The sequence below is a fragment of the Dipteris shenzhenensis genome, chromosome 1 (genome assembly GCF_047967505.1).
Source record: "Dipteris shenzhenensis isolate YYH24624 ecotype China chromosome 1, Dip_SZ_1.0, whole genome shotgun sequence".
NCBI classification, from domain to species: Eukaryota; Viridiplantae; Streptophyta; class Polypodiopsida; order Gleicheniales; family Dipteridaceae; genus Dipteris; species Dipteris shenzhenensis.
Window position 1 is genome coordinate 39,737,280 of NC_141596.1, and position 18,304 is coordinate 39,755,583.

An 18,304-nucleotide genomic window follows, 5' to 3' on the forward strand; every position below is an offset into this window, starting at 1 on the left:
AAGGGAGTCAAGAAGCCAAAAAAGGCCTTAATGACTTAAGTGTACTATGTGCAATCGTCCAGAGTTGCAGGGGAAAGGACATGTGTGTGGAAGACAAGACAACAACCCCTTTTGCATAGTGAAAAGGCAAAATAGTTAGGATAAAGGATAGAAAGAGAACATTATAGACTTAAGTAAGAGTTTGAGTATGTAGGTAAAGCACCTACAAAATTGCATAAAAAGTATATAAGAGCTTTGATAAGAAATGACAATAATGTTTTGGTGAAAAAAAATTGGAGCTTGGTGAAGTTTTGATAAGCATCTCTTTTATTGAAAGAGGAGAGTCTACATACCTGCCACCATCCAACAAGAAAACATGGTAAGAACCAGCTTAACTTTAATTGGGAAGACAGGTGTCATAAACATCAGGGTCACAATAAAATAGTGGCTTAAACATAGACTTAAACAGCTCAATGTAGACTTTAAAGGTGTTAAAAAAGGGGCCTAGAGAGAATTTGAAAAAAAGGATAAAGGATTTAAAAAGTTAGTTTTAAAAAGTTAATAAAAATAATTGGGGGGAATCAAGTGAAATTAGGGGAAATTATGGGGAAGGAAGAGGAAAAAATAGGGAAGAAAATAGGAGAAAATTGTTTAAAGATGCGCGAGGGGGAGGGTGAGAGAAAAATTTAGAGCTTTAAGAAAGAAATTGAAAAAAAATTAGGAGAAAATACGAAAAATTAGGGAGTGTTTGTGAGATAAAGGAAAAAGGATTAGAAAAAATAGGAAAAGGGAGAATTAAGAAATTAAGTGGATGTAAAAGAAAAAGGAGAATAGTAAGTGTATGTGTGTGTGTGTGTGTGTGTGAGAGAGAGAGAGAGAGAGAGAGAGAGAGAGAGAGAGAGAGAGAGAGAGAGGTAGGGAGGGAGGGAGGAACACCCATGTGTGAAGCATGTTGTTCTACATAAACAAGTATTTGTTGGTGCTGTGTTGAAAGGAACCTTTAAGTCAGAATAAATACACTATAGGTAGTATAGAAAGAAGAATTTTTGGTATCTAGATTGATCAACAGTTAAGAGGAGCTTTACCTGGCACACAGTCATGGGCAGGGTGTGAGTAATTCTTAGGAATCTAATGTAGTACACAAACATAAATGATGCCATTTTTGTTTCATGTACCACTGTCATTCTAGCCACATTGAAATATCCAGACAGCTATTCACGATCATGCAGGATATACTCAAAAGTATATACATGGTGCAAAAGGCATAACCTTTTTATTAAAAAATTAATGACTTGTAGGAAGTGTAGCATTTACATGTACTGCCTATAATATTCTATCATTTAAGTTATAGATTTAAGGAAACTTTAAAAAGGAGTCATATAAGCATGGTTTAGGAATTATTAGTTTTACCAAGGTATATTCTCATGTCATAGGCCTTTCTCAAACTTGGAAGGTAAGTATGATCATATTCCATTCATGGAGAGTTTCCCTAAATAAGTACATGAGTGTAAGTTTGATCAATCTTGAATCAAATAAATTAGAAATATGTTTACTCTGTAAAAGCATGTGGTAAAAAATGATTTATATAGTTAACCCGAAATATAAGTAAACTAATATCATTCCTAGTGCCTGGTATTGACCAGATCAGCATACTACCATACTAATTGAGATCAAATTACCAAGGTTAGTCTACCACCACTAATTTTTAAAAGAAAAGGTCTTTAAAATAATCTTTTGCAAGAATCCACTATTTTTTGGCAGGGCACAGAATTATAAAAAAGTGAAAGCCAAAATTCGAGCCAAATATTTATCATGTTGAGCTTTATGAACTATTATTTTGTAGGACACAGAAGTATAGAAAAATGAAATAAAAAAGTTAGGCCGAATATTTATCATGTTGAGCTTTATAAATTACTAATTTGTAAGACATAGAAGTATAGAAAAGGGAAAGTCAAAAATCAAGCCAAATATTTATGATATTGAGCTTTATGACCATTCAATAGAGTAACTAAATGTTTATGAAAAGACCTATTTAAAAATTATTGCTTCCTAAAAAAGAGAATCGACACGTGTAGAGAAGAGAAAGTACCATGATTTCATTTTTGGTTGATTGCTTTACCAACTAAAACAAAAAAGAAAGATTACAAGTCCACAATATCTCACAAAATGTTGCATGGCACTGTATATGCGATGAAAATGATCTTCTAAGAGGAATATTTATTCAAAGATTATACCGAAATTTGAGCACACAAGAACATACCGTCCTATGTTATCAGTTATTGTTATACTCGAGTGAAGGCGAGAGGAAAAAGAGGTCATCACATTGCTATATGTTAGCTAAGACATGTTATAAGAGAAAAGTCTGTACAACGAATTCAATAGCAAAAAATGCAAAATATAGGGACATGGATCATAAAGCATACTCACTATTAGTTGGTGTTATGTAGGGCATGAAACATAAAGCATACCTTGGTTATTTAGAAGGAGAATCACAAAAACCCATTGATTATACTAGGATAATATCATGTTATGCTACAGATCATTTAATTAGCAAGCAAGTATTTTGAGATCTAGAGCATCAGAACTAATGAAGGTACTCCACGAGAAACTTGTATTGAATCACTACGAAAAACACATGCAAATGAAGCACCACTTGAGCTTAAAAAGAAAACATTGCCAATACAAGGAAGCTAAGGCAGATCATGCATCACTGTTTATATTCATCCATTCGCATTTCTAGCCAAGTACCAAAACAAAATAGGAACGATGCAAGTAGTGTAGATTGTGGGCATAACCAAGTCAGAAAGGGACTCCAGAATAGGAAGGGTTTGGATAGTATATTACCTAACCATGATATGTCCCTTTGTGTAATTAGGAAGGGGCATTTCACGCTTTGGTGAGGTACTTAGAGTATAAAATATGCAAACATTATTGTGTGAGAGATTTTTATTACCCGTGACACATGTGCGTCATGAGTGGGGAATCCCTACTAAAGTTAGAATTCGAAAACCTCCTTCCTTTTTCATTTGCAATTCTTTCAAGGCAGTTTTTGGAAATGGGGAATGCACACACACATGTACCACAAGAATGGTAATGTCTGTCAGCCCTAGCCTTCAAGAATGTGCACTATCTTCTTTGGATGGCCAAGGTACTTAGTAAAATGCATATGTCTCATGGAGACTTGGGTCTTGTTTGGATGGCCAAGGTAGTTCATAAAAAGAGTAATTGAGCTCTAAGAATGACCTTGTAGATGCAAGTGCAATAAAAGTAGAGTTATATTTTGCCTTTGCACCACGTGAAAATGCTAAAATGGTCGACAAGTTGAACACATACAAAGAGAACTCACTAGTGTCAAAGGTCATCATACTTTTATATGTGTGTGTGAGAGAGAGAGAGAGAGAGAGAGAGAGAGAAAGAGATCACATCAATAACTAATCTCTTTAAAGAGCACACGAGCCCTTGACCTTTTGATTTTACTTAAAAAAAGGAAATGTCATAAGAGTGATCTTTAAATTATACTAAGCGTACTACTGGAGAGAGAAAAAAAAACTTGCACACTTGCTTATTACCACCCATGTGCTTGCTTACTCATGTGATCCGAAGTGCCCAAGGAAAGGTAAGGCGGGCGGGGGTGCAAGGTTGGCTGGCCTAAAGGTAGTCATGGGAGTTTACTAGATGACACACGACTCACGAGCACCTTGAGGATTTGAAGGGGGATGTGGACGCAGAATGCTATACCACCTGAAACCTAGAAGAAAATGAATGCTGACTAGAGTGTAGTTGGGAAAGTGAAAGATGTGACATGATGGAAACTTTGCATAGAAGAAAAGAGTAAAGAAAAGGGTGTGAAAGGGCGAATGGTACGAGGAGGCAATTGCTCTCAGAGATTTTAATTTTGAGAGCCCAAATTAATTCATCTGCCTCTGCCTGCTAAATTAATTCATTTGCTTGCTGCAAACATCAAGGGAGGAACAAAGAAAGGAGTTCAAAGTAATGGTGCGATCTGAGGTAACTTGAGCTTGGGAACTTCTTCTTCTTCCTTTTGTGCTTTCGATGCTGTCTGCTTATTCTACCGTTGTTGTATCATCATTACTTTCTACTGTATACAGAAACACAGCACTTAAGCAAAGTTCAAACCAGTGAGTGAGACTTATTAGCAGAGCAGCAGCAGGGGTTCGAGCTCGCTATGTCTAGACCCCCCAGGTATGCATCCTTCCCTTGGCGAGCGCTGGAATCCAAAGCCCTTTTCCCTGTTGTGCTTGTTTCTCTGCCTTCATTTGATCCCTAGTCTTGCATCTTGGCTTTGTTCTAGTCTTCCGTCATGGGTTCCTGCTGAACCCAAAATCTGCGCGATCGCTTGCTAGGGGGAAATTGGGTGTTGCTGCTTGCTGGCGCCTAGCACGTTTTCGAAGCACAAGTTGTGGGTTTTGTGTCCCGCGCTCACACAGGGCGCGGATTGGAGGTAGGGCTTTCAGGAGCGCTTTTGCAGCGTCGAAACGGTGTTTGGCATCTGTTTTTGATCGTTGCCGGGGTTTCGTTTCAACGTGCATCGTCACATGTCACGTCAGCTCAGCTTCAGCTTCTTCTATCGTTTCATGTTCGCCAACAGTGATAGAGCGGTTTTTTTTGAAAGATTGAGTTATTACGAACACGGGCTTATGTGTACCCAATCAAAGATTCATGCATGCGATGCCCAATCTGCCTTACATTTCACTTTTACAGCGAATTCAATAGAATCTTTTCTAGAGAGAGAGAGAGAGAGAGAGAGGTGTTGATTCTGATAGTACTTTGTTATCATTTCCCATAAGACAGAGGTATGGGAGCTGAAGATTCGAATATGCTGGGAGGAGTTTCGTCACAAAGAATAGATGTTGGTTTCAACGCTCTGTCAGCCAGATTGATGCATCAAGAGCATCTGTCCCGTGCATATCACGGTGGTTCTCCAGGGGGCCCCTGCAGAGGTGATTCTGCCAGAAAATTCAGATCTGAGGCAACCCCAGGCATCGGAGACAACAAGTCATTTGGTGCTGAGAGGGAACATTTTATGCAAAGATCAGAGAGAGATTTCAATAGTGGGACTAGTGGGATATTGAGCTCAGTTGAAAGAGAAGAATCATCGGTTGATGGGGAGGGGCAAAGGATTGGTAATGGAGGTTCTCATGTAAGCAACTTGGTAAACACGTCTGCAAGAGTGTCAGACTGGGTAGGAAGTGAGAGAACTGGAGGGATGGCAGCTGAAGCAGACTACAGAGATTTGGAAGAAAGAGGTGGAGCCAGTAGTGGATCCCAGAGTGAAGGTTCAGAGGAAGATGATGAAGACGATGGAAATATTGATGGGGAAGCTGACGATAGTGCAGATGCTAGGATGGTGGATCGTGGACAAAAAGGCTACGAAGGTCTTGCTCATGCGCAAATTGGCTCGACGGAGGGCAGGCGTGAGTCTTTGGCAGGTTTGCAGACTTCTGAAGCTCTTCTGAAACCAAAGTTTGACAGGGAAAGAGTATCACAATCTTCTACATCATCGGTCCCATCACCGGGAATGTTTTTATCCCCTTCATCAACTATCCCTTTCCTGAATTCTTTTCCTTCTTCACCATGTGTAGGACCTATGCTAGGCCATGCAGAAGGTAATTCAACTCAAAATGGGACGATGGTAGCGGCCAGTGGGCTCAGTACCCCATCTGCTTACTACAGAGACGGCACTGTAAAAGACTCGAGGGATACATATGTGAAGGAGCGACAAAATTTCCTTCTGGAACAAGGCAGAGCTGCTCACAACTCATCACCACATGAAGCAGTACCAGTTGGAGCAGTAACATCAGAAGCGGAAAATTATTACACAGCCCTTATACAAACTTCTGCGGCAATTTCTCAGAAGGACCCAGGGAATCAGATTGTTGCATACAGCCACAGGAAAATCCATGATACAATGGAAATGGCTCTTCGGTCTGCCTTGACTGACCCCCTTACGTAATTTCTGACACTCTTTAATACCTATATTCGAAACTTGTCCATAGTATACATATTAATTGTTGCAACTGATCAAGATGCTGAAGAACACTGTTTTGTTTGTCATGACAGCATACGTGCATGTCTCTATGAATTCTATAACTCTACCTTCTGTGACGTGTTTTGTAAGACTCTCCGGCCTCACCTATGTGTCTATTGAGTGCACCATTGTATATTTCAAATCTGAGGTATTAACCCACACCTAAGGCATATCTTGATAATATGCCAGGTCTGTAGTGCCAGTATACAATTCGTTGCATAGTTGGCCCATATGGAACTTATGTGGTGTGTGGCTAGCTGAATGATGAGGGATGAACAGGCTGCTACATGGGCAGTATATAGACGTCTGGGATTATTTCCAGCAGATGGCCCAGTAAGAAATTGCCAGGCAAAGGGGTTATATAGGCCTCACTCCCTGCCCTGGTGAGCCAGGTAGGCAGGGTCAGTCAGCAGCCACTAGATCCAGGTCGTCCAGCACCTCGTTGCCCTGATGGTCGGCAAATGACAGTAGGAGGATCTGTAGAGCAGGCCAGTCAGCCAGAGGAAAGAGCTACTAGGCCTACAGGCAGATAAACAACTTTTGATCCCTTCAGAGTGCATTCCCAGGCATTTAGAGGCAGCTTTTGGCAGGTACATGGGCGTTTTGTGGCTCCTCCCTAAGTCACTGAAGACCGCGCTTGAGAGGCATGCAGCAGCAGGAGTGAGTAGGAGTTGCGCATCACTTTGTGGCCTCACATCTAGCACCATGTGGTATAGGTTTTGTGTTCTCTTTTGTACTTATCTTTTGCGTAGGGCAGACTATTCAAGCAGACCAAAAAAAAGGATTTGCCCTCTTTTTATGTGCCTTGCCCAACTGACCCGTAAACTTGAGGCTTGGTTTTGCCTTGCGACCAAATGCTTTGATTGCAATTATGACTGAAGGAAAAAGCTTGTGTGTATTCCCCCCTGCCAAATTTTTTTTGCTCATCTGTAAGAGCAAGAGATGCAGAAGAAGCCTTGCTACTTTTTGTAAGGGTAGTCCATGGCCTTCCCTCATCTCCTGAACTAATCGTCCCTCAAGATGTTCTTGTGCGAACCAAAAGTTCTTGGTAAGAGAACCCAGTTGTGAGTCAAAGCAAAATAATTTCCTAAAGAAAATACCAAAAGTGCACCCCTAGTGCCTTCTTTCCGAAGTAAAGAGTGCACTTGTTGTCGTTGAGTGCTTTGCTAAGAACGTGAATGAAATACTATACCAAACGGCATAAATAAGCTGTAATTACCATACAATAAATCCGTACCTTACAGAAAATTAGCTCTTATTGGCTGCACCAAATAACTGTGTATTACTGCATACAGACAGTTTAAGCTGAAGTCAGCACTAAACTGAGGAATGCCTTTGCATTGTCATGCGTGCCAGGTTTGATACTAAACTGCATACACAGTTTAATCTGAAGCCGACTCTGAAGCTGGGAATGAAGCCGTAAGAACTTCTAACACTGACATGCCATTCCCCAGCCATTGACTTAGAGAATTGGAGACTTTTAGATTGCCATTGCTACCTCTCTATGGTAGAATTAAGAAAATTTTGGAATTGGTCTTATCTTCTGAACGTATATACATATAAGAGACTTTGTGTGCTCTTCTATGCTGACATAGGCTGGGAAAATAGAGGTTGGGCTTGTGGATTTCAATTTTCCCATCATGCATGGAATGCTAACAATGAACATACTTCTCTGCAGACATGACTGTTAATTATATCCCTTTCAGACAGTTTAGAAACTGTGACTGCCTTTGAAACTATAAGTACGTTAGCGAAGGGATATTGGTTTATATTTTTAATGTATAGAGAAGGGTGAATTTTTTGTCTTCCTGGAGGAAAAGGTACGGTAGGATTTGAATGATCTAAGACATGGTGGATGAAGTGTAGTGGAAGTTAAAATAATATATGTGGTAACATTGGTATACTCACACTCTTTCGATGTCACCTGTTACATCTATCAGCATTAGTGAATTTGTATTTCTTGTCCTGGCATTGACTCTCTGATTGGACTATTCAAGTGGCTGTGCTAGTCCTCACCAGCTAACTTTGTATCATGGAAATTTTAGTGGTGACGAGTGGTCTGCGTATTGGCCTAGGATAGTATTAGAAGAGCTTCTCTCTTCTTCTTTCAAGTTTTGTCTTTGTGAATTTTCGTATTTCATTCAAACTGGTAATAAATCACACATACTAAATGGCGACAAGTGATTGGTATCAAGTATTTTTAGTCTACTGTAAATGAGAAATATTGAAGATAACATGTGATCTGTATCAGTATTTGTAGTGTGTGGTACAAGGAATTCATAGCTTGTACGCTAACTAGCTAGGATGACGATTACATTGTTGCTTTCCAGTTTGTTCAGTTATGTTTGAAAGTATGTATAATAGGACTTTTTCGAGCATGCCTCTTTCTGAGTACGAATATTGGCCTTGTGGCCACTGTAATATCAGGATTTTACTGATTTATGCTCCCATCATCTGGCCTGAGCCATTGGATTTTATTGTTGTCAGGGGTGCTTTAATGGACGATGCCACCATACTTTCATGTGGGCACTCTTTTGGAAGTGATGGTCTCCAACGAGTTCTTGCAACTGTAAGTGATATTCCTGTCTTTTGCCCAGCCAAGCATATTCATTAAGTTTTGAGCATACTGAAGTATGGTTGTAATTGAATGAGAGAAAGGACAAATGGTCTATATTTAAATAGCTTTGCTCTCTTTTCTTAATGTTAATCTTTGCTGACTCTGCTCTCTTTTCTTAATGTCAATCTTTGCTGACTCTGCCCTTGAAACTCTTGCAAAATGATAGAAAACTGAATATTCGTATTTGATACGTTTCTGATAAGTGAAGGGCACATTGTCGTGGGTACAATTGGCACGGTCGTGTTGATCACATGAATAGGGATGTCATGCCATGTAATTATTTCAGTTTGAAGCCTTGTGAATGGACTTTCATGGCTTTCAGGATGGCATGTATTTTATCTTGAGTTTTGACGCCCGATATAGGATATTGTCCTTTCTAGTTTTTGGATACAAGCTTTTGGATAAAGTACATTTTGGCGTCTCCTTTGTTTGTGGTATTTGCAATTTTACTGTGGTGAGATATGCGATTTTAATGCACCGTGATTAGAGGTGTAAGAGTAGTATGCTTAGACTTTTCCAGCTGATTTGTTTGCATGCTCGAATGTGCATGTGCACATGTGTTTCTTATGGAAATTAGAGAAAAATGAGAGCTAATTTGGTAATATCAAAGTGTCTCCTGATGATAGTGGTGAGCTTTTTTACTCCTAGAAAGCAATCTAAAAATTCAGCTACTTGAGGTCTTTTGGGGCCCTGCTTTCAACTTTGCAATGCATTCGTTAAGCTGATTAAATACAGAATTATGAAATTTCAAAAGTAATTCTCAAGTTTGACAGATCTTGGCAGTGTTCTCTGCATAATTTGGAGTGACATGTTTACACTCCTCTATTGATGCTCTTACTGGTGTTTCATCAACATCATATTGTTTTGAATATATCTTATTGGAGTTTGGACTTTTGAAGAGTCACATTACGCTTGTTCAAGAAGCGCCGACTTCACTTTCTGATGAGTGTCAGATAATGAATGTGATTTTTTTAAACAGAATGCATGCATATCGTGTGGAGTAGCAAAGAGTCACATCACGCTTGTTCACAAGAAGCGCCGACTTCACTTTCTGATGAGTGTCAGATAATGAATGTGATCTTTTTAACAGAATGCATGCATATCGTGTGGAGTAGCAGCCAAGAGGGAGGATATGACTCCAAATTACGGTAAGATAAAGTGCTATTTTGCTATAGACATTGAAATTTATTAAAGCTTCTTTGTGTTAAAGAAATATAGAACTGCTATGTTAACAGCGGATTATAACCTAAAGTTGCAAAAGCTTTTGCGCTTTATGCTTATTATTGTGTAAAATAAAAACTTAATTGGGCCCCTTACTGGAGTTGAAACCAAGTGTCTAGTGTCCTGGATGAAACACTTCAATTTGTGATGGGTACATTTCTTTACTTCAACAATCCCTTACTCTATATGATTTGCTTCAATGGTGCAAATAGTGATTACAGAGGATTTACATAGTTCACCGGACTCATGTATAAATGTGTGCTTGTGATTGTTACCTTACTCCACTGAGCAATTTGTTACTCTTCAAAATTGTGCACATAGCTCACAGGGCAGAACATAAAAATAACGTTGGAGTACAATTAGCCTATCTTAGTGTTGTGTATACCGAGATGAATCCAGGAACATTCCCAAACTCATCCTCTAAAAACACAACATAGTGCAGTTTCAATCTCATGATAGTCACTCACAAGGTCTCACTATTTTGTCATGTATCACATTTCAGGTTGCCATAGAGGATTGAATAGTGTGCTTGAGATTTGTGTATGTTGTACACCCTACTATCTTCCTCAGTTGAATTTTTGCTCATCAGGCTTGAAGCTATCTTGGATTTCTCTTGAAATTTGTGTCAAGTGAAGTTGTCAGCCATAAGCAAGTCCTTTTAGGAAAGGCCTTAAAGGCCATGGGAGGAGTTAGCCACATTGGACATTGAAAGAGAGCGTTACTTTACTCAGTTGTGTGCATGAAGCAAGACACCTCGCGCTGATGATGTTGGTGGGGATGTCATAGTAGATAGTCCCTGCAATGTGTGATGGATTTATGGTTTCAACCTTGTGAGTGACTATCATGAAATTGAAAGTGCACATTGTGTTGTGCTTTTAGAGGATGAGTTTGGGCATGTTCTTGGATTCATCTAGATACACACACACACACATAGAGAAGGTTAGGGTGTGAGGAAATGATGCTCAAATGAAGACATGACAAAGGCTTTCATTCATTCATCAAGTATAACAAGACAAGTGAAGTAACAAGCCTTATATAGGCTACTCACTCACACACTAGCACCTAGTGCCTATGGGATAAGTCCCATGATGACACATGGCACTCACACAAGACTCACTCACATAGACTAGTACTAGATCACCTAGTACTTCTCACTAACACACCACATCACCACTCTTTGGCTATGATATCTCCAACATCCCCCTTCAGAGCAAAGAGTGTGAGACCCAACACACAAATAGTAGACTGATTCCCCCTCCACCGCAATACTGCAAAGAGCAAGTCCAACTATCCAACACCTCCTGTGTGATAGTGACTTCTCAGTAAACTTGTAACCAGCAAGGGCAAACCATCACTCGTCATCCCCCCTTACTTTGAACTGTTAGAAATGACCCAACAGAGGGTACGCACAGCGGAAGACTGATAGTAATGCCCAGGAGCGCGGAAGACTGATAGTAATGCCCAGGAGCTCACATAGTGTTTGTGTGGGGTGTGGAATCACAAACTTCTTAACTTATGTGCATAGATGTGCAAGCCAGTAAATAGACAATGCTCAGGGACAAATATAGAAGCAACTCTTTATATTTCCGTCCGTCCATTCTACTAGATGCCAAGCACTTTTAGATCTCTGAGCCCCATGCTCCACCTCGAGCATATGTAGACTCTCTGTCTAGATCCCTTCCACCTTACTGTCCGGAAGCCAGCCTAGGTGGGCAGCACCTCTAGCTTAGTCTGCAGCTTGTTCTGGGTCACCTTCACCTCCTGAATGTAGGCCCAAGGTAGGTCCTGCTGCTGCTCCTATCTGCTGGTTGAGGGCTGCTCCAAGTGATGATGAATGAGGGCATGGAAGCCCTCCTTTTATAGGGCTCAAGGCCCCCTTGATCGGACCGACCAGCCAGCCTCATCCTGGCCAACCAGACTGGCCGACCTGTCTGCTTGCTGGCCGACCTGGTTGGCTGGTCCAACCAGCCCTATATAAGGGCCTTTGGCAGCCCCTTTTGGACTGCTGCCTTTGCCCATTCCTGTGCCTATTGCAGGCCTGTTTGCAGGCCTTATGCCTGCCCATAGACCCCCGCCATGCAGTCGTACTGCAGCCGTACAGGTCTGCGCCCTGCTGCGGACCTGCTGCAGGCAATACCCTTGTGCACAAGCCCCCCCAAACAGGTCGCCATTTTGCACCTCCAATTGCAGGTCCATGGACTGCCCTTTGCCTTGACAGCTGCCCACATGGCAGCTCATGTGCTGCCCATGTGGCAGCCCCAATATTTCCAGGTCGCCCAATGCCAACACGTCGATGATGATGCTCTAGTGACTCCCGGGTCGTAGTCCTCTAAAACTTTTTGATGTCGAAATCTTTTCCTAGCTTTTCATCCAGTGGCTCTTACTCCAGTAGGTCCGGTTCCGCTTCCGCACACCGTCCTGGTACACAGGTCCATCTTTGGTAGCACCTCCTGGCACCACCATCTTTAGTCACGTTCCTGCCTTTGAAATCGAGCAGTCCAGCCGTCACGATCTTCTAGTTGTCCCCCTCATAATGAGTGAACAACCTGGAGTTTTCCAGGCACCATGCTCTGAGGGTCTGTTTCAACCCGTCCTTCCTTTGGTAAGGTCTGCAACCAATGAACATTTCCAGATAACCTGGACCATGAACTCTCGTTGAGTTCTCAAGCAGGTATTCTTCTGGCTTCAGTACTCTTTGTCCAGCACCTTCTAACAATCTTCGTTTGAGATTTTAAGAAGCACCAATACTTCCCCTTCTGCCTTCGAAGAAGGCCCATTCCTTCCAATCTTGTATCACCTGAGACAAATGAAGAGCAGAGTCTCTCCACAGCATGCTATAAAGGCTCAAATGCAGAATATCAAGTACATACCTGTGTGTTTCCTCTGAAAGCAAACCTTGCACCTCATCGAGGCACCTACCAAAAGCATGTGTAATTCTGTACTGTCCCCTTTTGAAGTACAACATCCATTTGACCATGAGACCCCAGGGCCCTCCATGGAATCCACCCTCGTGTCAGTGTCGACAGCCACACACCTGGAAGGTACCAAGGGCTCCATGCTGTCTTTCACCTTCACAAAGGCATCTGACTCCTCGTCGATCCACATCTCTATGTCAGACATCCTCACTGTGATTTCTTGGTCAACATATTTGACCTCAGTAACACTCGGTGATGTCACCAAGAACAACTCTTCGATTACCACATTTGCTTTGGCCTCTTCCTTTGAATTTGTGTCGGACTCCTTCCTTTTGTTTTTCCGATCCGCCTTTTTCTTTCTGTAGTCCTTTACAAAATGTCCTGGCGTATCACAGCAGAAGCACTTCTTCTTCTGCTTCCTCTTAGAAGTCTCCTTGTCATCAGAGTCGTCTTTCTTGGACTTGCCACCGTTAGCGTAATCCTCCGCCAGCAGCGCATTGTGGTCTTTGCCGTCGTTGTAGAGCTTCTCTCGAGCTTCCTTCTGTAGCAGTAATGGACCCAACTCCTCCAACCTCAGAGGTTTGGTCCTTTGTTCTGCTGTCACGGTCGTAACAAAGCTCTTGAAACTCCGAGGTAGCCTCCTCAGTACCATCAAGGCCAAATGACATGAGTCTGTCTTTTTGACCAACTGTTGCCAGTTGATCCCTCACCACCTTGACCTTCGTCAAGTGGCTATGTACCATATCTCCTTCTTCCATATCAAGATTGTAGAGTTGATGTTGAAGAAGCAAAATCCGGGAGGTGTTGTCCGTCTCGTATAGATCCTTCAGAGTGACCCACGCCTCTATTGACGTCTTGGCCATGTGGATATTTGGAAGCACAGAGTCTGCTTCGAGCTCCTCTTTGTTTACTGCCATGAGTATCTTTCCTTGCCTATCCACCATGTCCTCCGGCTTCGTCTCCACTCCCGTTGTCAGCTTCCACAACTTCCGAGCCACTAAATGGCTCCGGATTTTCACCTTCCAGATCGGGTAGTTGGTCCCGTCTAGTTTCCGAGACTTTCCGAAGTTAGGGATAGTGAATGAGAGAAAACTGGGGGAGGAGGAAGGGAGAGCATGGGCTACTCCAAAATGCACACGCAGGTCTGAAATGTGCAAGGCGGTAGCTGTAGGTGCTCCAAATGCGAAAGCAGGTCTGAAAACTTGCAAGGCGGCTCAGCAAGGCAGCTCCGAAGTGCTGCAGTAGGTCACCACAGTGAAAAATGGCTGATGTAGATATGCTGGAAGCTAGAAGCAGTCCCAAAAATGCTTCTGGTGTAGGCGGTTCTGCAGCAGCAACCCTAGGGCCACTCGAAAATGCAAGCAACAGCTCCAAAACTGGTCGAAAATGCCTCCAAAAGGCCCGAAAGTCTGCAACCAATGCGTGTAGATGGACAGCTCTGTTGCAGCGGCCTGGAAACCCTAAAAATGGGAATGGAAATGCTCCGAATCAGCACGTATACAAGCGCCACTTGAAGGAGATGCCAACCAGCAGCACGTGTGCACACGCCTCTTGAAAACAAGCTGACCAGCAAGGCTGTGGAGAGGTTAGACGGGCAGAAATGGATGCGAAAAGGGCTGCAAGAAGAGGTGGCTATGGAGATTCTAGGTGGGTAGGTAGGAGTGCAAAGGGCTGCAAGGGAAGGAGGCAAAATGAAGAAGAGATGAGGCGGCTGCAGAAGGAAAGAGGCTGAACTGAGGCGGCTGCAAGAGGGAAAAGAGCTTGAGCAGAGTTAGGGTTATGGTTAGGGCTGAGATGATGACGTGGCAGGGCAGCTATGGCAGGGCTAACCTGCTCTGATACCATGTTAGAAACATGGTGGAGAGAGAGAGAGAGAGAGAGAGAGAGAGGGTTAGGGTGTGAGGAAATGATGCTCAAATGAAGACATGACAAAGGCTTTCATTCATTCATCAAGTATAACAAGGCAAGTGAAGTACAAGCCTTATATAGGCTACTTACTCACACACTAGCACCTAGTGCATATGGGATAAGTCCCATGATGACACGTGGCACTCACACAAGACTCGCTCATGTAGACTAGTACTAGATCACGTAGTACTTCACACTAACACATGACATCATCACACTCTTTGGCTATGATATCTCCAACAATAGGAGCATCTTGTTTGCTGTCTTTTAGAGTGTCAAGGAGCCAATGGGGGACCTTTTTGGGCTCCTGTATTTCAGCTCTCTCTTGGTCAAGATCCCTGTGCACAATATCCTGATCAAGCTAAGGCATATCAGGCTATAGATCATGCTGAATTTCACATGCCACATGTGGCTGCAAATGACCAATAGAAGGATGAGCAACCTCAGATGTGACATTATCATGAGAGTCTGACAAAAACAATGGCATCAAGCTGTCAAAGAGATCTAGGACATCAACAATGGGCTGTTTTTGACAGTCCAGCAAAGGCATAGAGGAAGATTCATTGAACACAACATCCCTACTGACAAAAACCTTGCCCGTGCGGGGCTGGTAGAGCTTGTAGCCCTTGCTCTTTGAGCTATACCCAATAAAAATGCATTTGACAGCTTTATCATCCAACTTTGTGCGTGTTTGAGAAGGCACATGTGCATATGCCAATCATCCAAAAGTCCTCATGTAAGAAATCCCGGGCTTATGACCTTTCCAAGCCTCATAAGGTGTGATGGTCTTCAATGTCCTTGTGGACATGCGCTCAAAATGTAATTTGCACACATAACAGCATCCAACCACAACTTGTTGGGCAAGTGCTTGCCTTTCAACATACACCTAGCCATCTCCATGACTGATCTATTCTTTGTCTCAGCCACAGGATTCCTGTTGAGGAGTGTAAGACACAAGGCATTGATGATGTATGCCACGTGAGGCCAAAAAATCAGCAAATTCCTTTGACATATATCACCTCCCTTGTCTGTATTAATGTGGGTAATTTTGAGCCCTCTTTTACTTCTCTACCAAGGCAATGAAATGTCTAAAGCATGCAAAAACTAAGATTTAGATTTCAAGGCAAAAATCCAAGTATATCTGGTGAAGTCATCAATGAATGTGACAAAATAACAAAATTCCCCAAGAGTTGCAACCTGCATGGGTCCACAAACATCACTATGAATCAAATACAGCTTGCAAGATGCACCAACTCTCTCATCCGTGGGAAATGCAGAACGGACCATGGTGCATCTTACCAAGCAAGCAAGCTTCACAGACATGCTTTGAAGGCATATGCATTTTAGGAAGATCAACAACCATACCATGCTTATGTAACTTCACCAGAGCCCCAAAGTTGAGGTGTCCAAACCTCTCATGCTACAAATGAGTATCTGCCATGGTAAAAGTATCAACAGCATAGGCATCTGTATTTGCAAGCCTAGCATTATCCAAGCATCTGTCATAGGCATCAAGTCTGTAGAGCCCTCTAGTCAATGTGCCAGTCATTACCTTGGTAAAGGCATGTGTAGCATCATAGACTGCACACCGAACAGAATGTGATAGCCACAAGTAGCTATGGCTGAAATAGGGATGAGGTTCTTGCGTATGCTTGGAACATACATCACATTGTCTAGAGTGACTAGATCACCAGAAAGAGAAGTAATGGCAACTTGCCCAATGCGTTTCATTGTATATGATGCATTATTTGCACATGTAACTGTCCCCCCCTTGGATGCATGCTCAAGTGAGCTGAATAATTTTCGGCAGGAAGTGATGTGTTTGCTAGCATTACTATCAAAGAACCATGCATTAGAAACATCAAAAACTGTCGTGGAGGCATCATGAACATCAGGATTATACTGACAAGTAACAAGAAAAGCCCAATGCTGGTCATGTGCAAAATTAGCTGACTTATGTCGATCATCTGGACTAGGAGAACCAGATACTGCAAGATTAGACTGTTTCTCTTCTTTTCAGATTCAATTCTCTCCTTGCATTCTGAGATATCATGCCCACGTTTCTTGCAATAGTTGCATCTCTTTTTCTTCTTCTTCTCTCTAGAAGAAGAGGCATCGTGGGAGTGACCAGCATGTGTATGAGGGGGCTTACCAACTGAAACCTTGCCTTCGCCCTTATGCTTGATCACTAGCCATAGAAGCATTTCTATTTGCACGGCTTGTTCCTCCTGTAGTAACAGAGCAACCATTTCTATTTACACTCTCTTCAAGCTTCAAGGCCTTCAACTGCTTGCGGAGATAGGCAACCCTCGCCTCATTCCGCAAATGATATAAAGATGCAAGCTGAAGCCTGATCCCATGCTTGATATCCATCCCACCGAATTCGCTCCTGAGTAGGAGGCAAAGTACTCGTAGTGGAAGATGCAGTTGCGCCAGAAGTAGCATTAGACCCATCACCAGATGAGCCCGAGGCAGTACCAGATGTACCAGAGGCATTACCAAAATCAACAGGTCGAGTAGGCCTGACCTCAGTGCCTGAAACAATATTCCACAGATTCTTGGCTACCAAAACATGCCCCATCATATAGGCCCACATGGGGTAATTTGTGCCATCAAGCTTGTCCTCAGCCCCAAGGATCCCAAACAAATCCTCCTTACTGCGAGCGATAGTGCTGAAATTTAAGGCAAAAGCACCAACTGACAATGCAAATGAGAGGAGGGCAACCTCTTAAAACCAAAAGGCAAATTTATGCTCAAGCTTCAAAGTTTTTTCACTGCAAATGCATGGTTGTCTCAAGGTGTACCTGCTGCAAAAGGATTCGCAAAAGGCAACATGAGGCCTTTCCACAATGCCAATGGAGCAAAGAAAGGACTGTTTTGCAGAAATTAGAAGGAACCAATGCAATAGAGGATTACCCAATGATGTAGCCTAAAAATGCAGCAGAGAAAATGCTCCAAATGTGCCACTGATAGTCACCCTTGGAGGAGAGGTGAAATGGACAGCAAATGGCAATGAGCTGGCTGGAAATGAGAATTACAGAAAGAAAATGTGCTCCCACGAGGAGGAGAGCACTTCGAAATGAGTTGAGAAGGATCCAATGGAGAGAATCTCGCAGCGCGAGGCAAAGGGACAGCAAATGAGAGGCAACGGGCTCAAGGAGAGGTCTTCGGATGGCAGCAGCAAGCTCGAAATGGCATCAAACACCAAGCACAAGCCTCCAAATTAAGAAATTTGTTGAGAAGAAGCTTCAAATGTGACATGACCACGATCGCTCTTACCTGCACACAAGCTCAAACCAACGATCATAGAACCACAAAGAACGGCGCAGGCATGCTCACCATCCAACCATGATGCTCATGGGTCCAGGCATCCCCCCGAGCCATAGGTTGGGTTGGGTGCACGAACATCTACATCCAACCAGTCCACAACCTCTTGGCGTCCCATACCACTAGAAGGCGTCCATAGGGCCTTAGGATTGCGCTAGGAATCCGGCCTACGCTAGAAAGCAGGTGCGTGTCCGTAACGCGATCCAGGATCCAGACTAGCAAGGAAGAGCTATCCTATTTCTAACTTGACGTTCATGAAAGCCAAGAATACTCTCAGGCTCGTGTGGT

The 18,304-nt window shown here is 42.7% G+C and overlaps 1 protein-coding gene across 8 annotated transcripts in view; it reads left to right on the forward strand.

The window, feature by feature from the left end:
* Positions 1-3,825: 3,825 nt before the first annotated feature.
* LOC147905821 (uncharacterized) overlaps positions 3,826-18,304 on the forward strand; it is a 30,684-nt gene continuing 16,205 nt past the window's right edge. For 3 of the 8 annotated variants that reach the window (XR_015541012.1, XR_015541013.1, XM_087374867.1), the window contains exons 1-4: positions 3,826-4,182; positions 4,792-5,949; positions 8,516-8,597; positions 9,736-9,793. Coding sequence is in view for 6 of the 8 variants with exons in the window: in XM_087374867.1 (XP_087230993.1) it covers positions 4,166-4,182; positions 4,792-5,949; positions 8,516-8,597; positions 9,736-9,793 (1,315 nt within the window). In the remaining 2 variants the exon portion in view is untranslated. Of the gene's footprint in view, positions 4,183-4,343; positions 4,442-4,787; positions 5,950-8,515; positions 8,598-9,735; positions 9,794-18,304 lie in introns of all 8 variants that reach the window. The other 5 variants (XM_087374910.1, XM_087374919.1, XM_087374884.1 and 2 more) reach the window with 5 other exon arrangements.